Below are 27,478 nucleotides of genomic sequence, written 5' to 3' on the forward strand. Positions count from 1 at the left end.
CTGTATCTGACAACTATTGGCTATGCAACCTTGGACCCTTCATTTCCTAACTTATTTTTCTGTGACAGTTTTCTATTTGATGAAGTGTTTAAAATAGACAGGCCCCTCCTTCCTGCTTCACAGGGTCATTGTGAAGATCAGAAGTTAAATATCCACTAACTGTAAAATTGCATAATTTTCTTCAGTAGCCTAGCTAGTCTAACTTCCTACCATTGATGTGCTTCATCATCCTGATGACAAATAATAATTTTCAGGTACTCAATCCCTAACTGAGAAAACTACCAAAACTAAATTTTGAAAACCTAAGGACAAAACACTGAAAAACTAGAAGTAATCCATTAAAACCTCTGCCCAATTCCTATGAGGTTTCAAAATTGTACCTCATCAATTTAAATTCAAGTCACATGAAGTAGCCATCTGTGTACTAATCTGATACTGTTAAGGTGATATGGGGTCTAAAGATGCCTTTGTAACCACTGACCAGAATACTGAGAAAATACACATCAAAATATTTTTTTACATGCTACATTAGTATGGCTGCCTACATGATTTAAAAAAATAACTTTCCAAAGGTCTTTCTTATTTTATTCTTTATTCCATCTAATCATCTAGCAGTATCATCTGGTCAGCAAGGCAAATTCATGCTTGTCTTAGGAGAAAACTTATGTTCAAAATAATTTCAAAGCATAGCTTAAATTATACTTCAGGTGCCTAAGGCCTATTTTAGTATCAATACTACATAATGTTACGTAAATTTTAGATTTTAAATTATTCAACAGTACTAAGGATTCTACTCCTAAATGAGTAACAGATTCAAGTTTGAAAATATTCCTAATAAAATATCTGTGTATTAGCTCCATTCTAGGTCTTATCAGAATCTTTTATCAATCAAATTAAATCTCCCCACTCACAACAGATGTGATAATAGTAACCAATGTGCAGAAACTTAACTTGTACTAAATGACTCTGTTATGCAATGCTTGAGAATATGCACATGTTATTAACAAAGTACCTTAGCCCACACCCTCAGTTTTAACAGAGACATCATTCTTAGAACTGTGAACAGACCACTCTGGATTTTAAGGACTAATAATACTTTCGCAACTATGAATGTAACTTAAAAGAAGTACTTTATAATTAAAACCAATACTTAATCTATGCGGGTTAAGAAAAGTTCTGAATTTGGAATCAGATGAATGCTAGCCTCGAATCATTTAACCTCTCTGAGCCTCAGTTAACATTAAAAAAAATCATTAATAGGAAATTTTGCTGTCTCTACATAATAAAGTTTTGGAAAAATCACAAATAGTATGAGAAAATTAATGATTAGAGTCAAAAGACAAGACTTCTGAACAAACCAATCTTAGATCAAACATTTATTTTTTGTGTTACAAAAACAAAAATAAGTCCAAGCAGGTAATGAAATAAACATTTTTTTAAGTGTCCCACCCTGGGTTCTCTGTTCCAGAATTTAGTAAACAGTTCAAATTTAGGCTGCTTCAACATTTCTTCTGGATGCTATGAGGTCTCCATCTTATAACCATGTTTCTCTAATTCAGCTCTATAAAAAAACACAAAAGAACAGCATCACTAGACACTCAACATAATGTTAATAAAATCTTGCTTTCCTATTAGTAAACATGTTTTATATTCCTTATTTTTCTGATAAGTCTATTTATGGAAGAACTGTCAGGGATTTTTTGACATTTTTCAAATACTGTATAATTATTCTGCTCGTAACATATTTAAACATAAATTTTAAGACTCCTTAACCATATAGCTAAGAACACTAGACACTGCTATCAAACTTTCAGGCATCTTATAATCATAATACTGTTATTTTCACATAAAGAATAAACAAACTGTTTTTCATGTTGACATATATAGTGCCCTAACCAAAATAAAAATTATTAATCAAATTTAAGGGTGTGTGAGAACCAAGACTGTATAACTATATATAGAGAAAAATAAATATAATGAATATTAAATAAAATTCTACTTTCCTAATTTTAAATGTGGACTAAAATATCAAAAATGTATATTGGTATAAATATGAACACTTTAAAAATAAACTTTTTATAATTTTAAGTAATTTTTTAAAGCTGAAATTTCAGGAGTTCCCATGTGGCACAGTGGTTAACAAATCCGACTAGGAACCATGAGGTTGCGGGTTCGCTCCCTGGCCTTGCTCAGTGGGTTAAGGATCCGGCATTGCTGTAAGCTATGGTGTAGGTTACAGACGCGGCTCAGATCCCGTGTTGCTGTGGCTCTGGCGTAGGCCAGTGGTTACGGCTCCAATTTGACCCCTAGCCTGGGAATCTCCATATGCCGTGGGAGCGGCCCTAGAAAAAGGCAAAAAGACAAAAAAAAAAAAGCTGAAATTTCAGTCATGATTTGAGAATGCCAACTACAACTATTGATCTGCCTTGCATAAACATTTGCACAAAAAAGTTTAGCCCCATAATCAATTTCAGGTATTTAAACTATAATTCCAAATAACACCATTGACTTATCTGCCTCAATTCAGATTTTATAGATTTTATAAAAGTTCACAACAAAATTATGTGAAGGCCAATCTGCTAAAACACTACACAAAGGTAAAGTATGATTAATGTGCCTTACCTACATCATTACATCTAAGATAAAAAGACATTTGTTCTCAACATAATTAAGCTTGGAAACTATCACACTACCCAATGTAAATACAATGCAATAAATACATGGTAGGGATGATGAGTAATATTTATTATTCATTTCCCCAAACTCCTTCACTTCCTTAAAATTTTTAGGTATTTATAATACAAATACTGACCTAAATTTAAGTCCATGAATAATATTAAGGCAAGAGCTTATTCATATGAACCATCTTTGTCTTCTGCTCGGGTGTAGAGGACAGTATGGGCTGGTGGTAAAATGCTGGATTAGGAGTCAAGAGATCAGTACAAGTTTCTGACTCTATCCCTTTCTTTGCTAAATTTAACTGAAGTATTTCCTTTGTCCTCCACAGCCCAGGAAATTGAAGATTATAAGATCTGTCCATGTTTCCTATTTAAAACGGAAATAATTTTAAACTTTCTTAAACAATAGTTTTGTGCTGCCTTTAACAAAGTCAGTGTAGATTATTCACATTCACTCTTTACGACAACAAAAATATCCTAAATTCAACTTAATTTTTGGTAATGAGTTGTCAAATCCATCCAGGTTTGAGTCTGTTTGCTTTCTTGACAGGTGATAGCCAATTACATTTATAAATTGTTTTCGAACACAAAGGAGATGATGAGATATTTTTCATTCAGCTAAATTCTCAAAAAACAGGAAAAGTTCTTTGCTAGAATTCAGGATGTGTATGAAACCAAAAGGAAAGTAAGTTGAGGCCACTAAGTACAAAACACAAGAAAGACACCAGCACAACTGGATCTGTATCACAGAACACACACAATGAATGTACACTATTTGAAGCAAAAACAGCAACATTCCTTTTACAACAAAACAACAATACGACTAACAGCTACTAGGAGGTTTCAAAACGCTTATTGTCCAAGAAACTACTCTGCTCTATAACAGTGGCTATATCCGACATGGTAAATCAGGAACTATAGAGGCTTCTTGGAATTTTTATGTAAATGCGATGAAGCTCAGAAAAATTTCATAATCCTACCTATTTCTATTGATATATAGATAAACAAATGTTTTAGAAGCAGCAAAAACAGAATGACTTTTAGTTATTTGGAGACACTGCTGGCCACCTTCTTTCTACTTCTACTTCTTAAAAGTAAATTATACTGAAAGGGAAACATGGAAAGTAGAAGGCTAAGTACTTGCTAAGGACATGCAGCTAAATGAGGCAGATCCAGGCTGGAACAAAGGGAATCTGACTGGCTATAAAGTATAAAATGCCGGAGTTCCCGTCGTGGCGCAGTGGTTAACGAATCCGACTAGGAACCAGGAGGTTGCCGGTTCGGTCCCTGCCCTTGCTCAGTGGGTTGACGATCCGGCGTTGCTGTGAGCTGTGGTGTAGGTCGCAGACGCGGCTCGGATCCTGCGTTGCTGTGGCTCTGGCGTAGGCCGGTGGCTACAGCTCCGATTTGACCCCTAGCCTGGGAACCTCCATATGCCGAGGGAGCGGCCCAATAAATAGCAAAAAGACAAAAAAAATAAAAAATAAATAAAAATAAATAAAATGCCTCTCCAAACTTAGAATTAGGACTCAGTCATATCAGAAAACAATAAACCATGTTCTTTACTATGGCTTGTAATACCATATTAAGTGCCTCAATGCATTTTACAAAGACTGAGAACATCTTCCTTCATAGGAGACTTGTTAATCAAGATAATTTTTATTTTTCACTTTTTTGTCTTTTTTGCTATTTCTTTGGGCCGCTTCCGCGGCATATGGAGGTTCCCAGGCTAGGGGTCAAATCAGAGCTGTAGCCACCGCCCTACGCCAGAGCCACAGCAACGCAAGATCCGAGCCGCGTCTACGACCTACACCACAGCTCACGGCAACGCCGGATCGTCAACCCACTGAGCAAGGGCAGGGACCGAACCGGCAACCTCATGGTTCCTAGTCGGATTCGTTCACCACTGCGCCACAACGGGAACTCCTATTTTTCACTTTTTTATTTTTAAATTTTTTAACTGAAATACAGTTGATTTACAATGTTGTGTTCAAGACAATTTTTAAAAGAATATAAATATCTGAGACTGCACTGTCCAATACAGTAGTCAGATGTGAAATTTATTAAAATTAAACAAAATCAGCTGCACTAGCCACGTTTCACATGCTCAACAGCCACATGTGACTAGTGGCTTCTGTATTGGACAGTGTAGCTTACAGAACATTTCCATCACTACAGTAAGTTCTACTTGACAGCACTGGTGATATATCAACAAACTTGTTTAAAAAAGAAACTCATGACACAAACAGGGAAATAAAAAGAAAACCTTATCCACTAATGAAGGTATCAACATTTATATACTTATGGAAATTCACAAACCTAGAGAAAAAATGTAACAGAGAACATAAGAGGACTGTGAAAGTGTATCATAAAAGCAACAAGCACAATGAAAATATGGATAACACTCTATTGCCAAACCAGTAAAAAGGCAAGATGTAGTAGTGACAAGAAATCCAATTATCAATACATTTACTAAAAGTCCCCAGATAAAAACCAAAGTATTCAACGTCTTGATTTAATTGTTAAGAGAAAGGTGCTATTTTCTAATTAATGAAAGCTACACATCCCCCCACCAAATGAAACATAACTTCCCCCCCGCCCAAAGCCACTCTGGAGAAAACTGACTCTTTTGAATAGCAAATGAAGAAAACTCATTTAGCCTCAACTTTAAAAATTTCAAGAAGATAAAAGAAAAGAAAAAAAATGATATATGATATATGATTAAGAACACAAATTGGGACCAACAGAGTTGTAAGGTCTGAAAATAAGTGTTCTAACAGCATAATATGATTATAATAAAAAGAAAGGAGGGATACATTGGGGGAAAAAAGTAGGAAGGTTTTCTCTGATGTGGCAAAATAAATCAACAAAAAATAAATACAAAAACAAAGTGGCAAAAACTTGTACATAAAGAATTAATTTAATTCCAGAACGGAATGAGATCTGTAAAAGGAACAACAAAAGGACTTTTGAAAGCCATACATGGCTAAAGAAGACTAAGAAGAGATAGAACCAATGCTCAGAAAAGATCTTAGAGAAAAACCAGATTACTGTTCAATAGCTATTGTTCTTAACTTGTATATAAAACTGCAAAAAGAAAAACAACATCATTAACAGAAAATTGAAAACTAAGACAGGTGAGACATTTGAAACTGCATTAACATAGTTTAAAGACTCAAAATGAATAATTACATCTCTGGGTACTAAAATCAGAGTCAGCAATTCTGAGAAATCATGGAGATTTGTAAAAGAACCAGAGTTAACAATGAAAAGCAAACTGTATAATTCCATAAAAGGAAGAAGGATATGGCTTAAACTGCCTTGTTTCTGGCAAAATACTAAAGAGTCTTTCGAACGTAGGGTTTTCAACTCATAAAAAATGCAGTGTAGAACAAATGCTACTGTATCACTACTAAAAATAAATATTAAAAACAGTATACATTATCTCACTCTTTTAAAAAATGTGCTAGAGACTAGGAAATTAAAAGACTGCAATGTAACTTCTTTATCATGATTTGAGCAAAGCACATGACAATCTATTTAGGTATTTTTATGCCCAAGACATAGATACCTATGAGCTGAATAAGAACAAAGTTAGAGAGGAAAGAACTGCCTCCACCAATAGTGCTGTCATAACTGGATATTTACATTCAAAAGGATAAAGTTGGGGAGTTCCTCTGAGTTAAGGATTCAGTATTGTGGCTCAGGCACTTCTGCATGCCACAGGCAAGGTCACCAAAAAAAAAAAAAGAGGTTGTACCTCTATTTCACATTATATACAAAAATTCATTCAAAATGTATGGATGACCTAAAGTAAGAGCTAACATTCTGAAGCTGTTAAAAGAAAACATAGGGATAAATTTTAATTACTTCAAATTTGGCAGAGAGTTCTTAAAAAGCAGATAAATTGGACTTTTGTACAAATAATACTACGAACAAAGTGAAAAGACAACCTAACAAAATGGGAGAAAGTATTTGTAAATAATATATCTCATAAGGGCCTAGTACCCAGAATAAAAACCTCTTACAACTCAACAACAAAAAGACGAACTTTGAAAATGGGCCAAGGACTTGAATAGATATTTCTCCAAAAAAGATACACAAACAGACAACACACACATGAAAAGAGGTTCATCAGTGTCATTAAAGAAACTGCAAATCAAGGAGTTCCTATCATAGCGCAGCAGAAATGAATCCGACTAGGAATCAAAAGGTTGCGGGTTTGATCCCTGGCCTCGCTCAGTGGGTTAAGGATCTAGTGTTGCCATGAGCTGCGGTGTAGGTCACAGAGGCAGCTCAGATCTGATGTGGCTGTGGCTGTGGCTGTGGCATAGGCCAGCAGCTATAGCTCCAATTAAACCCCTTGCCTGGGAACTTCTGTATGCCACAGGTGCAGCCCTAAAAAGCAAAAAAAAAGAAAAAGAAATTGCAAATCAAAACTACAATGAGACACCAGTTCATATCCATTAGAATGGTTACAATGGAAAAGAAAAAGAAAAAATTTTGGTGAAGACCTTCATACATTGCTGGTAGTAATGTAATAAAACCGTCCAGCTGCTGTGAAAAACAGTTTGATGGTTCCTCAAAAAGTTAAAGAGAATCACAATACGATCCAGCAATGCCACTAAATTCCCCCTAAACTGAAAAAATATTCACACAAAAGCATGTACATGAATGTTCACTGCAACACTGTTCACAAAAGGCAAAAGCTGGAAACAAAAGTGTCCATCATCTGATAAATGGATAAACAAACTGTGTCATATCCATACAATGAAATATTATTCAGCCATAAAAAGGAATGAAATACTGATACATGCTACAATATGGATGACATTTGAAAGCACTATACAAATAAAAGAAGCTTGACACATAAGGTCACTTATATGATACCATGAAATATCCAGAAGAGGAAAATCCAGAGACAGAAAGCAGATCAGTGGTTGCCAGGGACTGGAGAAAGAGAGGAATGCTGAGTGACTGCTTAATGGATATGGCATTTCCTTTTGGGGTGCTGAAAATGTTTTAGAATTAAACAGAGATGATGGTTGCAAGACACTGTGAATATACAAAATGCCACTAAACTGTACACTTTAAAACAATTTTATGTTCTATAAAATTTTACTTCAATCAATCATTTAGGTAAATTTGTACATAAATATGAAAAAGTACACTCTCATCACCTCAATCTCTCTTCCAGTTTGAGAATCACCAGTATATTGGTTTCGAGCACTCTAGGATTCTAATTTCTGCTGAGTTTCCAATACTGATAGAAAATTAACTTTGAGAGAATTAAACCCACAAGGACCAAAAAGAAAAGAGCAAATATGCTTCTAACTACTTTTGTAAAGAGACTAGAAAGAAGAAAAGTTCCATGCAATTACATAAAGTATTCATATTTAAGAACACAGGAGATGAAGGCAATATATCTTACTTTTCATAATTCAGAAACATATTTCAAAGGTCAATTATCATATGTAAGTTACATATTCCCTGCTTACAATTAATACCAAATTATATAAAAATCTGGCTTAAAACTTACCGTAACTGATTGGAGAAGTCATCCTCTACATTGTCATCATCCCAATTATCCTCCCAGACATGTGCATCTTCATCTTCATCTAAACCAGCCCAGTCTAAAAATAGAAACAGATGCTGTCTAAATATTCCTCATACATTATTTCCGTAAATGCAAAAACTTCAGAAAGCTTGCTACCTGAAGACTCTCTCAAAACATCTAAAGCCGTCTCTAGGAGAAATGGTAATCATCCCCTCATCAATCATCTCAATTGATGCTATCTTGTTTTCTCGATTCTTGAATTTGCAAAGAATCTAAAACAGTAGTTAAAACAAAAAGTTCTATTTGCCATGAAAATTTATTATAACTTCAGTAATATTTACTTTGTTGATTTTTACTTGGGCTAATTTTTATAAGTCTATTATGCAATCTTTCAAAACACAGCACTAACAACACTAAAGTGAGTTGTGTAGCAAGAAGATACAGGCCTGGAATTCAAAACTTCTAAACATAAAAATGGATAACTCATACAGATAATAAAATGCAGACCAATATTTCCTTACATATAATTATAAAATTGTTTTAGAGAATGTCCTTACTAAGACATGCATGCTGAAATGTTTGAGTCAAGTGACATTTTGTCAAGTTTACTTGCAAATGCTTCTCAAATATGTATCATTTATATTTTATACACTGATATAAATAAAGCAAATATGACAAAATTTTAACAACTTATAAAACAGGTATTTGTTGTCCTCTATTTAAATTTAAAAAAAATTTTTTTTCTTTTTGGTTGTGCCCACAGCACGTGGAAGTTCCCAGGCCAGAGGTGGAACCCTCACCATAGCAGTTTCAACATAGGATCCTTAACCCGCTGAGCCACAGAACTCTCCTCTTTTTTAAAATTGAGGTATAACTGACACATAACATTATATTAATTTCAGGTATTACAATATAATTTGACATTTGTACACACTGAGAAATGATTATGAGAAGTCTAGTTAATAGTTAACATCAGTCACCAACACAGACACAAAATTCTTTTATTGAAATATTTACAATGTTGAGTTTCAGATATACAGCAAAATATATATTATTTTTCAGATTCCCTTCCATTATAGGTTATTACAAGATATTGGATACTGAATACAGTCCACTGTGCTATAGTCACCATGTTGTACGTTACATTCCCAGGACTTATTTTTATAACTTCAAGTGTGCAAGTGTATATCTTTTGATTCCTTTATCAATTACACATCCTCCCCCATTTGTCTTCTTTTAAAAATTTTTCTGTAAGGTTCAAACTTTCAAAATTGAAATGTGGGGAGAATCATTTTTTAAAAAATCAGCTTGGCAATCACTTTTGGAACCCTTCACTATTCTCTCTCCTCCTCCTTTCCTTCAGAGATTAGGTTCTCTCTCTGTGTCTATAACAAAACACCTACATACTACACAATCATAATTATCACTTTATTTGTCAATCTCCATTAATAGCATCTGAGCTATTTGTCTTTATATTCTTAAGTTACAAACAATACCTAGCATATGCACAACCAGTGGCTGTGAAAGATGACAAAAAAACTGAATTAGATCCTACCCCTCCAAAAACAGTATGATTTATACAAGCTCTTAAAGGTGTTCTGGTAGCTTCATCTTAGTAGTTACTTATTAGAAACATGGTTAAGAACATTTCAACCTAAAAACAAACAAACAAACAAAAACCTCTCGTTAAGAAAAGGTATGATTTAGGCTTTTCTCATAAAGCACAAACAGATCTGAGCTACTCCACAATGGTTCATGTGGGTATTTATTCATTACATTATATAATGTAATTACACTTATTAAAAAAAATTTTAAACCCATATGTCATCATCATGATTTAAGAACAGAAGATACTACCTCCATTTACCTGGTCCCCCAAACCAGAGACTTGGAAGTCATCTTAGCTATCCTTTCTCCTTCAATTCTTACCATCATTCATTATGTCCTTTTCATTTCAGCTTCCAAGTCTCTTCCTCCCCATTCTCGCTGCCACTGTGTTAATTCAGGCAGGATTATTCCCTTCAAGGACTATTTACTCAGTTCTTTTTTTGTCCCCTCCTCCCCAGTCTTGCACATTCTATACCCATCTTCCACTGATGCCCAAAATGACCACCACCATCTCTGTAAGTTACCATTTCAAACCTTCAGGTAGGAAGCATATTTTATTAAATTTGCAACTTTAATGTCTATAGCTGAGTGCTAGGCACATAGTAGACACTCAATAAAATGGTGGGTTAATGGAAATAGGCTTCTCAAGTTCCCTTCTTCTGAGTGGTCAATCTCTAGAAAAGAGAGGGCAATATGTGGTTTCAATGAAGCCAAGAATATACGTTTCAAGATAGAAGAGACCAATAATATCATGCAGTATAGATGAGTCATGTAAAATTCTCAACTGTATTTACTATAAGAATGCTTTTGAGAATCATGATCATTGAATGATCCTTGAAGAGTTAGATAATGTGGGAAACTTCTTTGAGATCTCAGTGCCTGAAACGATGAAAGCTTCTCTTAGGGAATTTATTTCGGGTTGCTACGAAGCTCAGTGAAATGTACACTCAACTCTACTCATTTGTATAGGGAATGTATAGTCATTAATAAAAATGTCTGATAATCAAAAATACTGATTTTTATCTGCATAAATGTTCGTACATCTTGCAATAATATTACTATTCTCAAAAAGGAAATATTGTAAGGATCTTAATTCAAATCCTATACTATTCTCTGAGGTCCTTAACAACAGTAATACTTAACAATACTAAATATTAATTACATCTCAAAATTAAGTTTACTGGGCTACAGATATCCTTAGATGTTCTCCTTTCCTAAAGAAGTACCTCGAAATTCAAACTGCAAATTTTTATTCTGTCTGTGAATCTACCTATATTTTATAATGAGAATAGATTAAGAAGTTAAAGAAAAGGAACTCACATTAAGGATTTCCCTCAGTATATCAAAGAGTCATCAGAAAGCTAATGCAACAGCATTTTTTAAAGTAGTGTATCTATGGAGGTACCTTAGAAAACTATGCATAGAACTACCATATGACCCAGAAATCTCACTCTTGGGCATATATCCGGACAAAACTTTCCTTAAAAAAGACACATGCACCCGCATGTTCACTGCAGCACTATTCACAATAGCCAAGACATGGAAACAACCCAAATGTCCATTGACAGATAATTGGATTAGGAAGATGTGGCATATATACACAATGGAATACTACTCAGCCATCAAAAAGACCAAAATAATGACATTTGCAGCAACATGGATGGAACTACAATCTCTCATACTGAGTGAAGTAAGACAGAAAGCGAAAGACAAAAACCATCTATCACTGATATCTGTAATCTAATATACAGCACAAATGAGCCTTTCCACAGAAAAGAAAATCATGGACTTGGAGAATAGACTTGTGGTTGCCGAGAGGGAGGAAGTGGGATGGACTGGGAGATTGGGGTTAATGGATGCAAACTACTGCTTTTGGAGTGGATTGGCAATGAGATCCTGCTGTTAAGCACTGAGAACTATGTCTAGTCACTTGTGACAAAGCATGAGAGTGAGAGAAAAAAGAATGTACACATGTATGTGTAAATGGGTCACTATGCTGTACAGTAGGGGAAAAAAATTGTATTGGGGAAATAATAAAAAAAAGTACTGTTTCTACCACCAAGCTAAACTGAAAAATAACATTTCTGAACTTTATAAACTAGCAAAGTGACTTCCTTAAGAGTTAATCATTATTGGGATACAATAGTACTGTTACTCTCATTATTGTAATTACAATCAATAATAAACTGTTTACTATATGCATTGCTATATATATAAATGTTCTTTTTGTTCTTCTAAGAAGAGAAATCTCAGAATGAAGGGAGATATTTTAAGACAAAAATAAAGGGGGCAGAAATTGTAGCATTAAGTGTATGTGAGGGGAAAATTAAGTAAATATGCTATGGGGTACAGCCTAAAATCAAATTTTAAATTAAAAAGAAGTTCAAACAGTAGATATATTTCCCTAATACTAAATCACCAAAAGTCAACTACATGATTTTAATTTTTTAATTAAAATTAAATAAAGTACTTCAAATCACAGAAATTCAGATTCTTGTATGTTGAATTTATAATGGAAAAACTCAATCCACTATCTCTTGCAGCAAGTGAATAATGACTATAATGCTATTCCTCCACATTCCCTCCAGTATTCCTACAATATACACCTCTGAGTTACCTAATAATATTAATAGACAGTTTAGGATTGTTTATTCTGTTTTAATGACACTAAAACCTTCCAGTACAAAAGATTCACATGAAACTATTTTATTAAACTGTAATGTAGCAAAGTTTGGCTATACACACACACATATAAATATGTGTGTATATATGCAACATACACACACACATATATATATATTTTTTTTTTTTTTGGCTGTGGCTGCATCATGCAGAGTTCTCTGGTCAGGGATCAACCCTGCCTCGCAGCAGTGACAACACCAGCTCCTTAACCTGTGCCACTCCTGGCTTTATACTTAAAAGGTCTTATAAAATGGCTAAGACTGAAGATTATTTTATAGAATACTAGAGATTGAGGAAGCCTAAGAGTTCATGTACAGCATACCACTCTTTGTTCGACTACCATTACCAGTACCAAATAACAAAGAAAGTGAAAATTGTCTTTCAAGAAAATATTTAACTTTTTTCTACCATTATTTCACAACCTCAAATCCTAGACTTTAAATATATTTGGGTTGAGTCTAGAAATAGGAATTGTCGAATGAAATACTTGTTTTACTGATACTTAAAGGAATCTTTATAAAGATATTTAATAGAGTTCAATGTTCCACAAAATAAATACATTACTACTGGTAATATGCTCGAGTAAAGGAGGTGACAATAACTCAAGCCACAACTGAACTTTAAGGTTCTAAGACATCAAGCCTCACATCAGCCTGTACCACTTCTAACTAAAGAGCTTTCTAAATTTTTAAGGAAATAATAATATGTCAAAGATTCAAGTTAGAAATATAATAAAAGAATATTTATTTCACATTTCTTTGCTAATCTTGTAAACCCTTTCCAGAACAATAAAAATACAAGGCCCACAGGAACTTTTAATCTAATTATGACATGATCCAAAATGTCAATTTAAATATTGCTATTACTTGATATCATTCAAATATCTTTAAGGGGGCTGTAATTAACTTTAAGAGACTAAAAAATATATACTTGTCAATTTGTACCCAAGTGCCTCAGAGATTCTTGAACAAGAAACAAGAGATTCAGTAACTTAGTTTGTAGGAGTTCCAATTCCATTCATAAAGGCTAGAAAAAAATTAAAAATAAATATGGGAAATACTAGTTTGAATGGTGTCTTTTTAAAATTTTAAGACTGGTACAATTTTTAATTTATCAAGTTGAATTCTGATGATCATTTAGCATAAGGATTAAGCATTTCTCCCTCTGTTAACAACCATCTCATTACTTTAATGGTGAAGAAAGGAAAAGGAAGAAGGTAGAAATAAAGTCCCAAGAATAAGAAAATGGCTCATGGATGGAGTGGAAACTATTGGGAGCGAGATTTTAGGTAGAATACACACACAAAAAGATTCATGACAACAGTTCTACACTTCTTTGGTATTACTATATAGTAGTACCGTGTAATTATGACACTATTATGTATACAAAGACAAACCAAATTCTATAATCTATTTTAGGTGGAATTAAAGAGTTCCTTTATTAACTAGGAATGTATAGAAATATATCACGTAAAAAGTTAAGCAATAGGGTGTAACACCCTCAAATTTACTTCCAATACTTATAAGTCCTCCATTTGGTACATATGTTATAATATATTTGTCCACCATACATGTAAACTCAACTAAATGGCTATGTAACATAAAAAAACATGTGACTGTTGTAATCTCTGGGCTTTTGCTGACTTCTCTAGCAATACACCTCTGAACTGTGTTTTAATTTTCAATTATAACACTGTACTGATAACCATGCAATATTATTTAATCACTTACTTTTAAAGCATTAAATCCCAAAACAGCTTTTTTTGAAGGGCAAATAACAAAATCAAACAAGGATACCTGATTTATGCCTAATGCCTTTCTTCAATACATAGATGACTATAAAGTACACACTTTAACTTCAACACTAAATGCACTGCCAGGATTATGATTAATCATTTAAATAACCACAGCTGTGTTTACTTCAGTGTGCAGGCCTCCAGATGTGTACTGGTAAAAAAAATTACCATATATTAAGAAGGCAGAATTGGAAATAACCAATAACAGATGCCTAATACATAAGTGTCTAACAATTCTAAATTATTTAAGACTTTGCTCCCAAATCTGGCTTTGTTCACATTTGCCAGTGAGAAGTACATCTGTGACTAACTTTAAATTTCAAATATCTGAGTTATCAAAGACCCATACACAAGAGTCCCATCATGGCTTGGCAGTAACAAACCGGACTAGTGTCTGTGAGGATGCAGGTTTCACCTCTGGCCTGGCTCAATGGGTTAAGGGTCCAGCGCTGCCATGAGCTTTGTTGTAGGTGGCAGACATGGCTTGGATCCTGCGTGGCTGTGGTGTAGGCCAGCAGCTACAGCTCTGCTTTGAACCCTAGCCTGGGAACTTCCATATGCTGCAGGTATGCACCCGCCCCCCCCAAAAAAAAGATCCCACATGCTACATCTAAGTGTCACCCTGACATTTAAGTGTGAAAAAGGGTCTTCTCCCAATGTTTTTAAAACTAACTCTCCCCACCCTCCAACATACACTCTGGAAAAAAGTAAAGAGGAAATCCTATTTATACCAAATAGAGTTGTAAATGTTTTATTCTACAATGATTTTCAGGAGCATCAAACTCTCATTCATTCCTTAACAGTACAGCTATTCTGAATACAAACAAACTAATCTCCAATAAAGTTTCTTCAAATAAAAAATGTGCATGCCTATACAGAACATTACATGAAAAAAATAAAGTTCTGTATACTCAACAATAGGTGAGTGTAAAAGAGAAGTTACAAATAACATCTTTACACTTGTGAATGATAATGAATCCACACTAAATCTAGTCATGCTGAGATAAATTTAACGTGTTCCTGCTTATGCTGTGTAAAACTGATTAAAATTTTTTATAAAATTTCATTTCTGTAGGTTTTCATGATATAAAAACATCTACGTACCCTACAAATGTAATGTCTAAGCAGTGGCTGAGAAATTACTACTGGCATAGCACCATTATACTATACTATATTTTCTCCAATAAGGACCAAAAACATCAGTGGGGAACTTCAGAGTAAACAACCAAAAGCAGGTCATAAATGATGGTGCTGCCAGACATTGGTTTAGCTTCAGTTGTTTGTGGTCTGGAGTCTGAAACAGAGGCCCAAAACAATTTACATAACCATTTATAACTTTTCTTACATTTTAAAAAAAGGAAGTTCTTACAATTCTTTTCATCAATAATTATATATATATAATATACATCAGGACGATTCTACTACAAAGTCATGATGACTTTGGTTCTCTCTGTTGATTAACGCTCTTATTTCTCTTTAATTCTATAAAATTCCCCAAAGCCATTACTTACTCTTATCTTTTCCAAGCCCTCACGTCCCACACTCATTTTGAGTCTTTCTGGTCCTTTGTATTACTGAGTCAAGGGTATCTAATGTGAACTCCACTACTGATCTTCCATTTAGCCTTGCAAGTGCAAAATCACAGTCCCTCCTTTCTTCTTCTTCCCAACACTCCATATCAAACCAGTTGCCAAAACTCCCTGTTATTCTTGCATCACTCTCTTCACTTCTTCCCTAATAACATCTATTTCAGGCCCTTAGCCTCCACCTAAGCTATTTCAACAATTTGCTGATTAGCTTCCCTGACTTTCTATCTTTTCAAATTAATTCTGCTGAGTTAATTTTTCCTAAACTGCCTACTGCCTAAAGGAAACTTACACACATCAAACAAACCAAAAAACCCCACTTCTCATCTAACCAAGGATAAAGTCCAAACTGGTCATTTGGCTTAAAGCCTCCCATGATTAGGCCCCAAAGTACCTGCATTTGCAACAACGATCTCATGGCCAAATGAAACATACATACACACTGATCTTCTACCTCCAAGGGTCTACTCCTCTTTCCTTTTTCTGGAACTCCTTTCCTACATTTCTACCTTTTGAAAGCTTTGTTCATATATTGCTGTCTCACATGGTATACACGTGGAAATAATTTTCCCTTCTTTTCAAGTGCTATTGCACTCTCCTATCAGTTGTTTAATCCCTAACGCCATCACCACCACCACCACATCACCACCCCCAACTGAAACCAAGCGAAATCTTACCCAAAGATACTCAAAAGCACAGTTGCTCTGATCTACTTGGGAGTGGGAGCCCCACTTCCCAAGAAAAGCACCTGCAAAATACTAGAAAGTTCAAGTCTGGTATGAAAACTACGGATCCCTATCTTCATTAACATTTATATCACTAAGGTCAAAGACAAATATTTACCTAAAAAGTCAAATTTGCCTCTTCAGCTTCTAGTTAACTACGTCCTCGGTAAGTTATTTCACTGGGCCCCAAGTATAAAGCCATCATAAGGCTGCTATGAGGATTTAAGACTATCTAAAGCACTTAGGGAGTTTCCCACTGTGGTACAGCGGGTTAAGGATCCAACACTGCCACAGCTGTGGCATAGGTTGCAGCTGCATTTCAGATACCATCCCTGGCCAGGAACTTCCCTATGCCACAGGTGCAGGGGGTGGGGGGATGGGGGTAGGGATGGCCAAGAAAAAAAAAAACCAAAACCCTAAAACCAAGAGCTCTTTTTTAGCACTGATAAATGGCAGCTAGATTCATTCTCACTCTACACTTTCTACTGGTGGATTTAGAGGAAGCACTCTACAAAGATACATCTGGTGAATAAATCACTTATTATGTGCTAGTCACTCCAAGGAAGCTTAAGGGGTGAGGGAGGTAAAAAGAGAAACAGGTCCCAGAATAAAGACAACAGTACCATTTCTACCAAGCATTACATCAGCAATAGAACATAAAACTAGGAAAAAAAGATACTTGGTGAATTTTTTTAACACTTCAGAAAAGTACAGCTTTTGAAACTTTTATTTTCCCCTCACTGTTTTCACTGCTCATCACATCTTTCAATGAGTTATATTTTAAAATATTACTTAGTAACACTGACTATCAATATTAGTTAAACCATAAGTCACAACTGCTTAACACTTCTTTATTCCATTGAATCAGTTAAATAACTAAACATATAGTTTTTCAAAGTATTTTTTATTGTTTAATATCCTGAATCATACGTACTTCTCACAACCCCCTTGCAAGCACTAGTATCTTGATTTGGGGGGTTTTCATCCCATGTATTTTTTTATACCTCTGTCCATCTGTATGCATCCTTAAACAAGAAATGCTACCGTGTTATGTACATATATTTTTTCTTTTTAGGGCCTCACCTGCGGCATATGGAAGTTCCCCGGGCTAAGGGTAGAATTGGAGCTGTAGCTGCCAGCCTATGCTGTAGCCACAGCAATGCCAGTCCCGAGCCATATCTGCAACTTAGGCCACAGCTTGTGGCAACGCCAGACCCTTAACCCACTGACCAGGGCCAGGGATTGAACCTGCATCCTCAGGGACACTCGTCAGGTTCTTAAACTGTTGAGCCACAACAGGAACGCCTGTGTTAAGTAGCTTTCATTTTACATGACTAGTAATACTATTTTTAAAGTACTTTTGGAAAAAATTTTGACAATTTTTTTAATTTAGAAGTTTTTAATACTAAAAAATAATCAACCCACAAGCTCAACAAGCTTAATTTTGGATACATCTAAAATTACAAAATATTTGTCAAAAAGGTTCAAATTTTAAATACATACCAAACATAATGCAAAAATCCAAATCCCTAAGTAGCTTGGTGGGGGGATAGAACAAAAAGGGGACTAATGTTTATTGAATACTATATTTATGCCAAACTTTATGCTATGCACTTTACATACATCATTGTTACAGAATGAGTCACCTAACCCCAAAATTCATAAATGGAAGCCATAACCACCCCCCCAATGTGATGGTATTTGGAGAGGAGGCCTTTAGAAGGTAATTAGGGTTGTCTGAAGTCATGAGGGTAGAGTTCTCATGAGGAGATTAATGTCATTATAGGAAGAGACTCCAGAGAACTGCTTTCTCTTTCCACCTTATTGAGGACATGGTGAGAAGGCAACAGCTTGCAACTCAGGAAGGGAACCCTCAACACGTAGTGAATAGATTAACACCTTGACATTGGACTTCTTAGTCTCCAAACTGAGAAAATAAATTTCTATTGTTTAGGCCACTCAGTCTATGGTATTTGTTATAGCAGCCGAAGTAGATTAATATAATCATATAATCCTTACATGACTCTAATTATTATCCACAAATTACATAAAGAAACTGAGAATTAAGGTAACAATTCAAGGAAAAACATAATGGTCAATCTCACTCAAAGAAATCAATCCAAATCAAAATGATGTAATTCCATCTTCATCCCTTAGGCTTGTAATGACTAAATGTTTAATAAGGAGTGCAGGTAACCTTAGGAAGAAAAAGGTGAACTGTAGGGGGACATGTTAATTGGTGTATCTCTTGCAAAAGGCAACTTGAGAATACGTCAAAATTCAAAACGCACTTGGTCCTGAATGAGGTGTTAGAGCCCAAGCAGAGCCAGACAGACTGAAAAAGCCATCCAATGCTGGAGGAAGGAGACAGTGGCCTGGCATAAAATGTTGACACTAAAGTGGGATAAGGAGAGGATCTGTGGGTGGAGGGGGCAAAAAACATTGATTAGGGAGGAGAATGACCAGATAGATAGTTATAAATGTGCAAAGAGAAAAAACTAGAGTGAACCCTGTGGTGTTTAACTATAAATTAGAGGTACCTATGTGAATTCATGGTTTTATCAAACACATATATAAATAGATGTAAAAGTATATATGTGTACACATATTTGTATATTTTCTAGTTCTCTCCACTGAGAGGGTAACAAAAACAACTGGAGTTAAGAGCTTGCCTTCCAAATATCATTCTCCACCAATGGGATTTCCCCATGTTCAAATCTGGGATAATCTGAGGATCAAAATAAACAGCAGCAACAAATTATAATCCATTAAATGAGAATTCATGAGTCTGTACTGATATAAAAAAAAAGTAAATGAATACATTGATAGTTTGATAAGGGAAAAGTGTATTTACATAGTTTCAAAGTCCCTCCAAATAAAATACCTATTAACTACAAAGGGAAAATGAGTACTCTCACAATGGAGAAGTCTCACAGACACACCTTAATCAAGTTAACATAATCAGCAATAGAACAAATAAGAACAATGTTCCACCTGATAAGATGCAACGGGAACACATACCACTATGATATTCCTGCCAAGATGCAGAATCTAAATCTAATCATATAGAAACACAGACAAATCCAAGTTGAGAAACATTCTATAACTGGCCTGTAATCTTCAAAAGTGTCAAAACCACAAAAGTCAAAGATAAACAGAGATCTGCCCTAGACTAAAGACAACTAAAGAGACAGGACAACTGAATGTATTTTAGGATTAAGACATTACTGAGACAACTGGTGAAACTGAAAGGGATATGTGGATAGATAATAGTAATATATCTGTGTGTTAATTTCCAATTTCGATGGATGTACTGAGGCTATTTCTTTGTAGAAAATACACATTAAAATATCTAAGAGTGCTGAACATCAGAATGGCAACTTAATCTCAAATGGCTCAGGGACCTAAAGGTTGTTTGTGTTATACTTTCAATTATTTTGTAAATTTGTGATTATTTTGAAATAAAAATCACATCAAAAAAATTAAAATGAACCTGCCACTTTGATTTAGTAATTTCCTAAAAATTTATCTTATAGATAAGTATGAAGACAAGGATGTAATATACATGAATATGCACTGCAACATATTCTGTAACAGAAAAACAAACATAAAAACAAGCAAACAACCTAAAACTACCTAGATATCAACAGATATCTATAGACTATTTAATATGCATACAATGGACTAATAGTACACAGCTATTAAAAAGCAGGAGGTAGGGAGTTCCTGTCGTGGCTCAGCAGTTAATGAACCTGACTAGTATCCATCCATGCGGATGCAGGTTTGATCCCTAGCCCTGTTCAGTGGGTTAGAGATCTGATGCTGCCATGAGATGTGATGAAGGCTGGCAGCTGCAGCTCTGATTCAAACTCTATCCTGGGAACCTCCATATACCACAGGTGTAGCCCTAAAAAGACAGAAAAAAAAAAAAAAAAGCATGAATAGGACTTCCCTGGTGGCCTAGCAGTTAAGGAGCTGGCATTGTCACTGCTGTGGCACAGGTTCAATTCCTCGCCCAGGAACTTCTCCATACCACAGGTGCAGCCAAAACCCTTTTTTAAAAATAAAAAAAATAAAAATAGAAAAAGATTTTAAAAAGCATGAGGTAGATGTTTAATGTGAACATATATCTAAAACAGATAATGTAAAAATAAGAAAAATACTATAATATGTTCCTTTGTATTTAGAGGACACATAAAAACACACACATATACGTGTGTGTGTGTGTGTGTGTGTGTATATATATATATATATATAAAAATTCTGGAAAGATACTTTAAAAAACTATTTAACAGTGGTTACCATTGGAGTATAAGAAATGTTTTTGGGGAAAGGTGGGGAGAAACAGTGTTTTCCCTTTTAAATGTACACCTTTTTACAGGTCTAAATTTTAAATAAGGCAGTTACTTGTACTATATATTATAGTGCAAAAATATTTTAAAGACTTTAAGTAACTAGCACAAATAGATAAGTTAAAAGTGGTAAATGACAGATTTTGTATCTTGGTCTGATCTTAAGATTCATCATGCTTATTTCATGCTGGGGCTCAAAAACTTTTTCTTGTATATAATTACCACGAGTAGGACATCCAATAGGCACTTTTATCATTCACTGTACTTATCTTTTTTCTTAAAAGATTTTAGTAACATGAATTCTTCATTTCTTGCTACCTCCATGAAATTAACTTAAAGATGTAACATTACTATTTATGCACTCATTATGTTACATTTAATAACTGAAAACACCAAAGCCCCTTTTGGCACCAGGTAAACTGACTAGTGAAGTATCTGACGTAGTATTAGCTATATCTGCCTTCTACATTTAAGATTCTAAGGAACCCTTTTGTTGACGATTTAGTCCAGTTAGTATCCAATGTTCATGTATTTCTCAGTGGTATTTTTCATAGTACAATTCTTTGTGCAGGACTGGTCTATGCATAGCAGGCACTTAAAATCCTTGACCTTTACCAGCTAAACGCTTATATTTTACTTTTTCACTTGTCAAATGAGTGTGATATCCAAAAATACTCCCCCAGTTAAGAACCACTATAAGATGTCCTACTTTGTTAGGCACAGGCGATAGTGACTCAGTTACTCCAGAATGCTGGCAGCATTAGGGAAACACCAGCCCACTTCAGATAACACAGCAGTTCCACTAATTATAGAAAAATCAGACTACTTAGTACAATAGTATTCTTTTGTAAACACTATTACTTCTGAAGGCAAACTCAGGTTCATTTTAAATTTTCTTTCCCCTCAAAAGGAAAAAAAAAAAAACTCTCAATTACAGCATAGGAATAAGAGAATAAAAGAATTTAAAGGCCCACTTGTTCTCCCTATTTTTACTCCCATCCACTTCTAACTGTAAGAGAGATGAGACGAAAGAAAATATTTTAATATCTTTTCATATATATCTAATGTGAAAAACTGAAGTTTCAGATAAATTACAGAGTATTTCAGTTTTAGACCCCACTCTACTACTACTAACTACTACTAACTCTAGTACTAGTAGAGTGGGAGCTTGTCAGAAATGCAGCATCTCATCCTAGACCTACTGAATCAGGTTGGACCTCACCAAGATGCTTGGAATATTTATATGCACATTAAAGTTGGCAAAGTTGTACTACCACTAACCTAGCAGTATGATCTTAACAAGTTCTAGCTTGTCTAGACTTTCAGCTGCTTTCCAGTTCTAAAATTCTAACCATGTCAAGCCTTCAAAATTCCATTAAAATCATTCCCAGAATGCTGATTATCTTCCAATAAAGCCTATCCTCGGTTAAATAGTCAACAAACTGCAGAATTCACAAAGATCCTAAATGATTTTTAAACAGTTCCCACTTAATGACAGATTACACACCCACCAATCAGAATCATGAAGTACCAATGTAACATAGGTCCACAGTCTAAATAAAAAATGAGCATTTGTTCCCTTGCATTCAGAGGATTACCCGTACACGCTACACCTCAAACTGAAGAAGAGCTATTCAGAAGAAACAAGGAAGCCTCCATGAAAACACATTCTTAGTTTCCTTTTTAAAACACAAATTCCCCTTCCTTAGAATGACTTAACTGACATCCTACCAAGCAAGACTGAGATGAGATATAGCAACAATACTCCCAAAAGACTGACAATCCTTTGGTCAAACCAGGGATACATATTTCAGTAATCACTTTCATGTAGCAGGCTCTTAAATGCAAACTACCCTAGGCAATGGACATCATCCACTTTCTGGAGCACAGAGATCCAAGGAATCATTGAAAGTAAGACCTCCTTTAGAGTAAACAGATGATTACAGGCAATTTTAAGTTGTATCTGTTAGTGAGGTTATCAATGGCATATTTACCATGAAGACAACCACAACAGAAAGTATCTCCAAAGAAGGCAAAGAACTTGGAAAGTAATACAGGGCATCTGAAAACTTAAATACTGAAATATTCAAAACACGCCAGTTCCAAAGTACAGCTTTGCCAACTTTAATGTGCATATAAATATTCCAGGCATCTTGGTGAGGTCCAACCTGATTCAGTAGGTCTAGGATGAGATGCTGCATTTCTAACAAGCTCCCAAGTAATGCCAAAATTGCTAGTCCATGGATGACACTTTGAAATGCCACTAGACCAAAGAATTTAGGAAAGGTACAGTTTCAAAAGACAAATGATTCTGTATTTGTCCAATTTTTTTTTTAATTTTGTTATTTATCAGAGCAGTTGTTATTGACAAATATTTATTGGTTTCACCTAGAGACTAATTCTGTATCCAGAAAAATGTCATGAATTCAAATTAACATGTAAAGAAAACCCATTACAAACCAGAGAAGAAACATACAAAAACCTGAACAGAACTAAGGCATTTCAAATGTTATTTCTCATTCTATATAGAAAGTTTCCTAAATGAATTAGATTCCACACATTCAAACCTAATGAGGACAAATTTTCTGTAAGGTGGCCAATAAATGTCAAATTACTTATGCTAATAAACCAGTCTGTTAGGAGACCTTTGTTGTCAGAAAAAAATATTCTTTGCTTTTCCTTTTAACTTTAATGAGGGTTTTTTTTGTTTTTTTTTTTTACTACCTACCAACATTTTGAACAAACTGACATTCACAACATAAGCTTAGTATAAGAACTATATATTCTGCAAAAGCAAAAGCTGATGAAGTGGAAGTTGTTGAAAAAAATCATGTGTATCATCAGGTACAGAACTATCTTTTTTTTTTTGCTTTTTAGGGCTACATCCTGTGTGTAGCATATGGAAGTTCCCAAGCTAGGGGTCGAATAGGAGCTAGAGCTGCCGACCTACACCACAGCAACAAGAGATCTGAGCCATGTCTGCGACCTACATACACCACAGCTCACCGCAACGCCGGATCCTTAATCCACTGAGGTATTAATATACTAGAGTCCTCATGAATACTAACTAGTTGGGCTCATTACCGCTGAGCCACAACGGGGAACTTCCAGGCAGAGTTATATTTATATCCTTTTGAATTGGTAAAGTCTAACTACTTATTTTAAACACTGGTCCACCCATTCTGACAAGTATTTACTGACCACCTACAAATGTCCCAGGCACTTCGCTAAACACCAGCGATTTAGGTTTAAGTTTGCTTGGGCTGAGGACTCAGGAAGACCTTTCAGATCCTGAGTTGACCACTTCATGGCAAGCTTTATATTCTCTGAGTCTCTGGAGTTCCCAGAATGGCTCAGCGGAAACGAATCTGACCAGCATCCATGAGGACGCAGGTTCGATCCCTGGCCTTGCTCAGTGGGTCAAAGCTCTGGAGTTGCCATGAGCTGTGGTGTAGACTGCAGACATGGCTCTGATCTGGCATTGCTGTAGGTGTGGTATAGGCCAGCAGCTATAGCTGATTGGAATATCCATATGCCATGCGTGGGGCCCTTAAAAAAAAAAACAAATTTAAAAAAATTTCTGAGCCTGTTTCCTCAGAGTTGTGGTAATTAGACTGCATGATGTAAATAAAGAGCCTAACACTGTATCCTGCACATGAAAAACAATGAATAAATGCTATCTAAAACATGAAGTTTGAGTTCAAAGTATATCGTAATCTCAAGCTAGTTTTCTACCACATTACTCAATGTTGGAGAATCATGAACCAACCTGAAAGTGAGATAAAGAAAACATGTCTGGACAGATAAATCCACTACCCAAACAAACACCAAACGATCCCCACAATACATAATGAATCCCAGAACTGAAAATAAATGTGCTTTGAGTTAGTTTATGAGTTGTGTAGTATGCGCTCTAATGTCTTTTCAACTCAACTGAGTACAGTGTAAATAAAAAGAACAAAACTTAGTTATGTGGTTTTATGTAGAGTAGGATCATGATGGAATACAACTTAGGACACTTTTAATGAAGCAGTAATTGCTTAGTGTAACAGATTTGTACACCATTAACCACAATTCTCCTGCTTCAGAAAGGCCATCCAATAGTAACCTCCTTTTCTTACTAGATAAGTATTTATCCTAGATATAATAATTTGCCAATAGAGCCAATAATTCCGAAAAACTAATTGGCACCAAACAGATCTAACAAACAGAAGCAATATAAAGAGTTTAAGAGCGACAGTGTCTACTGAGCCAGAAGGCCATCATTTCTAGCCAGTTACGAGTTTGGGCAACTTTCTTACCCATTCCAAGCTCCAGTTTTGTTTTGTTTTTTTAATCTGAAAAACGGTAATACCAGTATCTACTTGCTTGATTGGTGAAAATGAATGCAAGCAAAGCACTTAGACTAGCAACTCAGTCAATATTAGCTATTTGTTGTTACCTACTAAGAGAAACCTAAAGTGCCTCTTGGTAACCATGATGCTAATAAAAATGTTGACGTTTTAGGATCTTATAAATCCTTAAACTTATGTTTCTTCGATGAAACTGATCAAAAACGCGTGAGGAACAAGAGGAAGGCAATCACGTGTATTAAGCACCAACTTAATCCTCCCAAACTACTTAACAGGCTTCATATGTAAAGCCCTAAAAGTAAGAAGTACTGGCCTAACCAGGAACAACAACTGAATCCGGAAGGTTTAAATGCAAAGGAGGGCTGCAAAACCAAATTAAAAAATAATAAAGGGAAAAGAGGTTAAGTAGACACGAACGAGGTGGCGGGTAACCTGTTTGAAGAGTAATACTGGACTAGGGGAACCAGGGTCACCGTGGCTCCTTCCAATGAGGAAGCAAAAGGCGTTCGGCCTCACAGATAAGCTGAGTCCCCATCGTGACACACTGACCCTAAGCCGGCCGCGGAGGTCCAGCAGACGGGGTCCACACCTTCCGCGGGAGCCGCTCCGCAGGGCCCTTCCGCCCACACCGCCTCTACTCAAGAGGCCTGAGTCACTGCACGCGTGCCCAGAGGCCGCGGCCCAGCCGGTTACCTTCTGCAGGAAACTCCTCGAACTCGTCATCCTCCTCCAGGAGACCCAAGTCTACCGGCTGTTTTTTCTCTGACATCGCGACCCTCGGTTCCCCAAACCTCTCAGGCCAGTGGAAAAGTTGGAACTCTCACTCTCTCCCCGCAACAGCCACGGCGGCTGCTCCTTCCGAGGCCGGCTCTACCATAGAGACGCGGGAGACGAGCAAGGGGAGCAGCGCGAGGAATGCTGGGATACTGAAGGTCCGCCCAGCGCTGCCTGCGGGTTTAGCAATCTTTCAGTTTAGAAAGTGGATTGTTTTGTGCCTTTGCTGTCTTATCTGGACCCTCTGAATTGGCAAACTGAGAACAGGGTAGGTTTCCCTGACTGGAAAAAACTCATAATTTGTAAAAAAAAAAAAAAAAAATTAACCCCTTTACTTAGTTTAGACTGAGGAATCAGTGTCGGCTAAAATCCACGAAAGGCCCCCGGCCAGGTGCCAGGCCCTTAATTTGGATTAGCTCCTTCCTCACACCAGTTCCCTCAGCATAGTATTAAGCGTCTCCACATCACAGAAAATTCAGGTTTAGAGAGAAGTAGCCAGTGTCACTCAGGTAGTGCTAGACAATCCAAATGCAAATTTGTTTGACAGACTTTAAGGTCCAAGCTTTTCCGCTGTTCAGTGTTCCTATTTTATAATTAAGCCGTGGTAAATACTATGCCAAATGGAGTGTGCGTGTGTGTAATAATTCGTTTACAAGTTATAAAATGATGCTATGTAAAGCTCAATATGTGTAACATTTTCTGACATTCAAAATGTATCATTTTGAACTTTTCAGATGTTGAATATCGTTTTGAATGTAGTTGTGAACTACTTAAAACTATATGGTATATGTATATGTACTATTACAGAAGAATATTTTGTGTATACATATATATATATTATGTATAATAACTTGATGTTATTGTAAATTTTAAGGAGTTCCCTTGTGGTGCAGTTGATTAATCACGGCATTGTCACTGTCACTGCAGCAGCTGGGATCACCTCAGCGGCCCGGGTTTGATCCCTGACCCCAGAACTTCCACGTGCCCCAGGCAGAGCTTTAAAAAAATTTTTTTTGATACCTATGTTTGTATATTTAAATCCCATTCCTTCATTCAGCAACATTAATTTATACCAATTACAAGGCATTGTGCTAGAAATTAAACGTTTATACAAAGGCCTTCCTCTAAGGAGTTCATGTGCCACTCCCAGCCTTGTAAACAGATAAACGGCAATAGTAATGAAACATAGTAATACATTTGAATCTCTATTTTAAAATAACATTATCTGAGAAATGAACAGAGTATATGGGCCTACAGAGAATGGAGCAATTAAATAAGAGCACAAATTTGGACCAGAATTTGGGAACCTCCAATTAGACATAAATTTTTTAAAATAAGTTGGTTCTTATCATACTATTTTGTATTGATT

The 27,478-nt window shown here is 35.6% G+C and overlaps 1 protein-coding gene across 3 annotated transcripts; it reads right to left on the reverse strand.

Moving 5' to 3' along the window:
• Positions 1–1,346: 1,346 nt before the first annotated feature.
• SEM1 (SEM1 26S proteasome subunit) lies at positions 1,347–26,237 on the reverse strand. Of its 3 annotated transcripts, XM_047753566.1 has the most exons (4): positions 26,029–26,237; positions 8,218–8,311; positions 2,813–2,916; positions 1,347–1,561 (listed from the first exon to the last, which is right to left on the reverse strand). In XM_047753566.1, exons 1-3 carry the CDS (start codon positions 26,102–26,104, stop codon positions 2,850–2,852), a joined length of 237 nt encoding a protein of 78 aa, XP_047609522.1. In that variant the 5' UTR covers positions 26,105–26,237; the 3' UTR covers positions 1,347–1,561; positions 2,813–2,849. The 3 variants fall into 3 exon arrangements, with proteins under 3 accessions (XP_047609522.1, XP_047609523.1, XP_047609524.1); XM_047753567.1 differs by lacking the exon at positions 2,813–2,916 and having other exon boundaries at positions 26,029–26,233; XM_047753568.1 differs by lacking the exons at positions 1,347–1,561; positions 2,813–2,916 and adding an exon at positions 2,928–3,045 and having other exon boundaries at positions 26,029–26,236.
• Positions 26,238–27,478: the final 1,241 nt, after the last annotated feature.

Source organism: Phacochoerus africanus, chromosome 11 (assembly GCF_016906955.1).
Source record: "Phacochoerus africanus isolate WHEZ1 chromosome 11, ROS_Pafr_v1, whole genome shotgun sequence".
In the NCBI taxonomy this organism is placed as follows: domain Eukaryota; kingdom Metazoa; phylum Chordata; class Mammalia; order Artiodactyla; family Suidae; genus Phacochoerus; species Phacochoerus africanus.

Coding starts and splice junctions, on each gene's coding strand:
- SEM1 (XM_047753566.1), bottom strand. CDS start 26,104: ATGTCAGAGAAAAAACAGCCGGTAGACTTGGGTCTCCTGGAGGAGGAT. Junction 8,312..26,028: donor CGAGGAGTTTCCTGCAGAAG/GTAACCGGCTGG, acceptor TTCTATTTTTAG/ACTGGGCTGGTTTAGATGAA. Junction 2,917..8,217: donor GACTTCTCCAATCAGTTACG/GTAAGTTTTAAG, acceptor CTCCTAATCCAG/CATTTTACCACCAGCCCATA.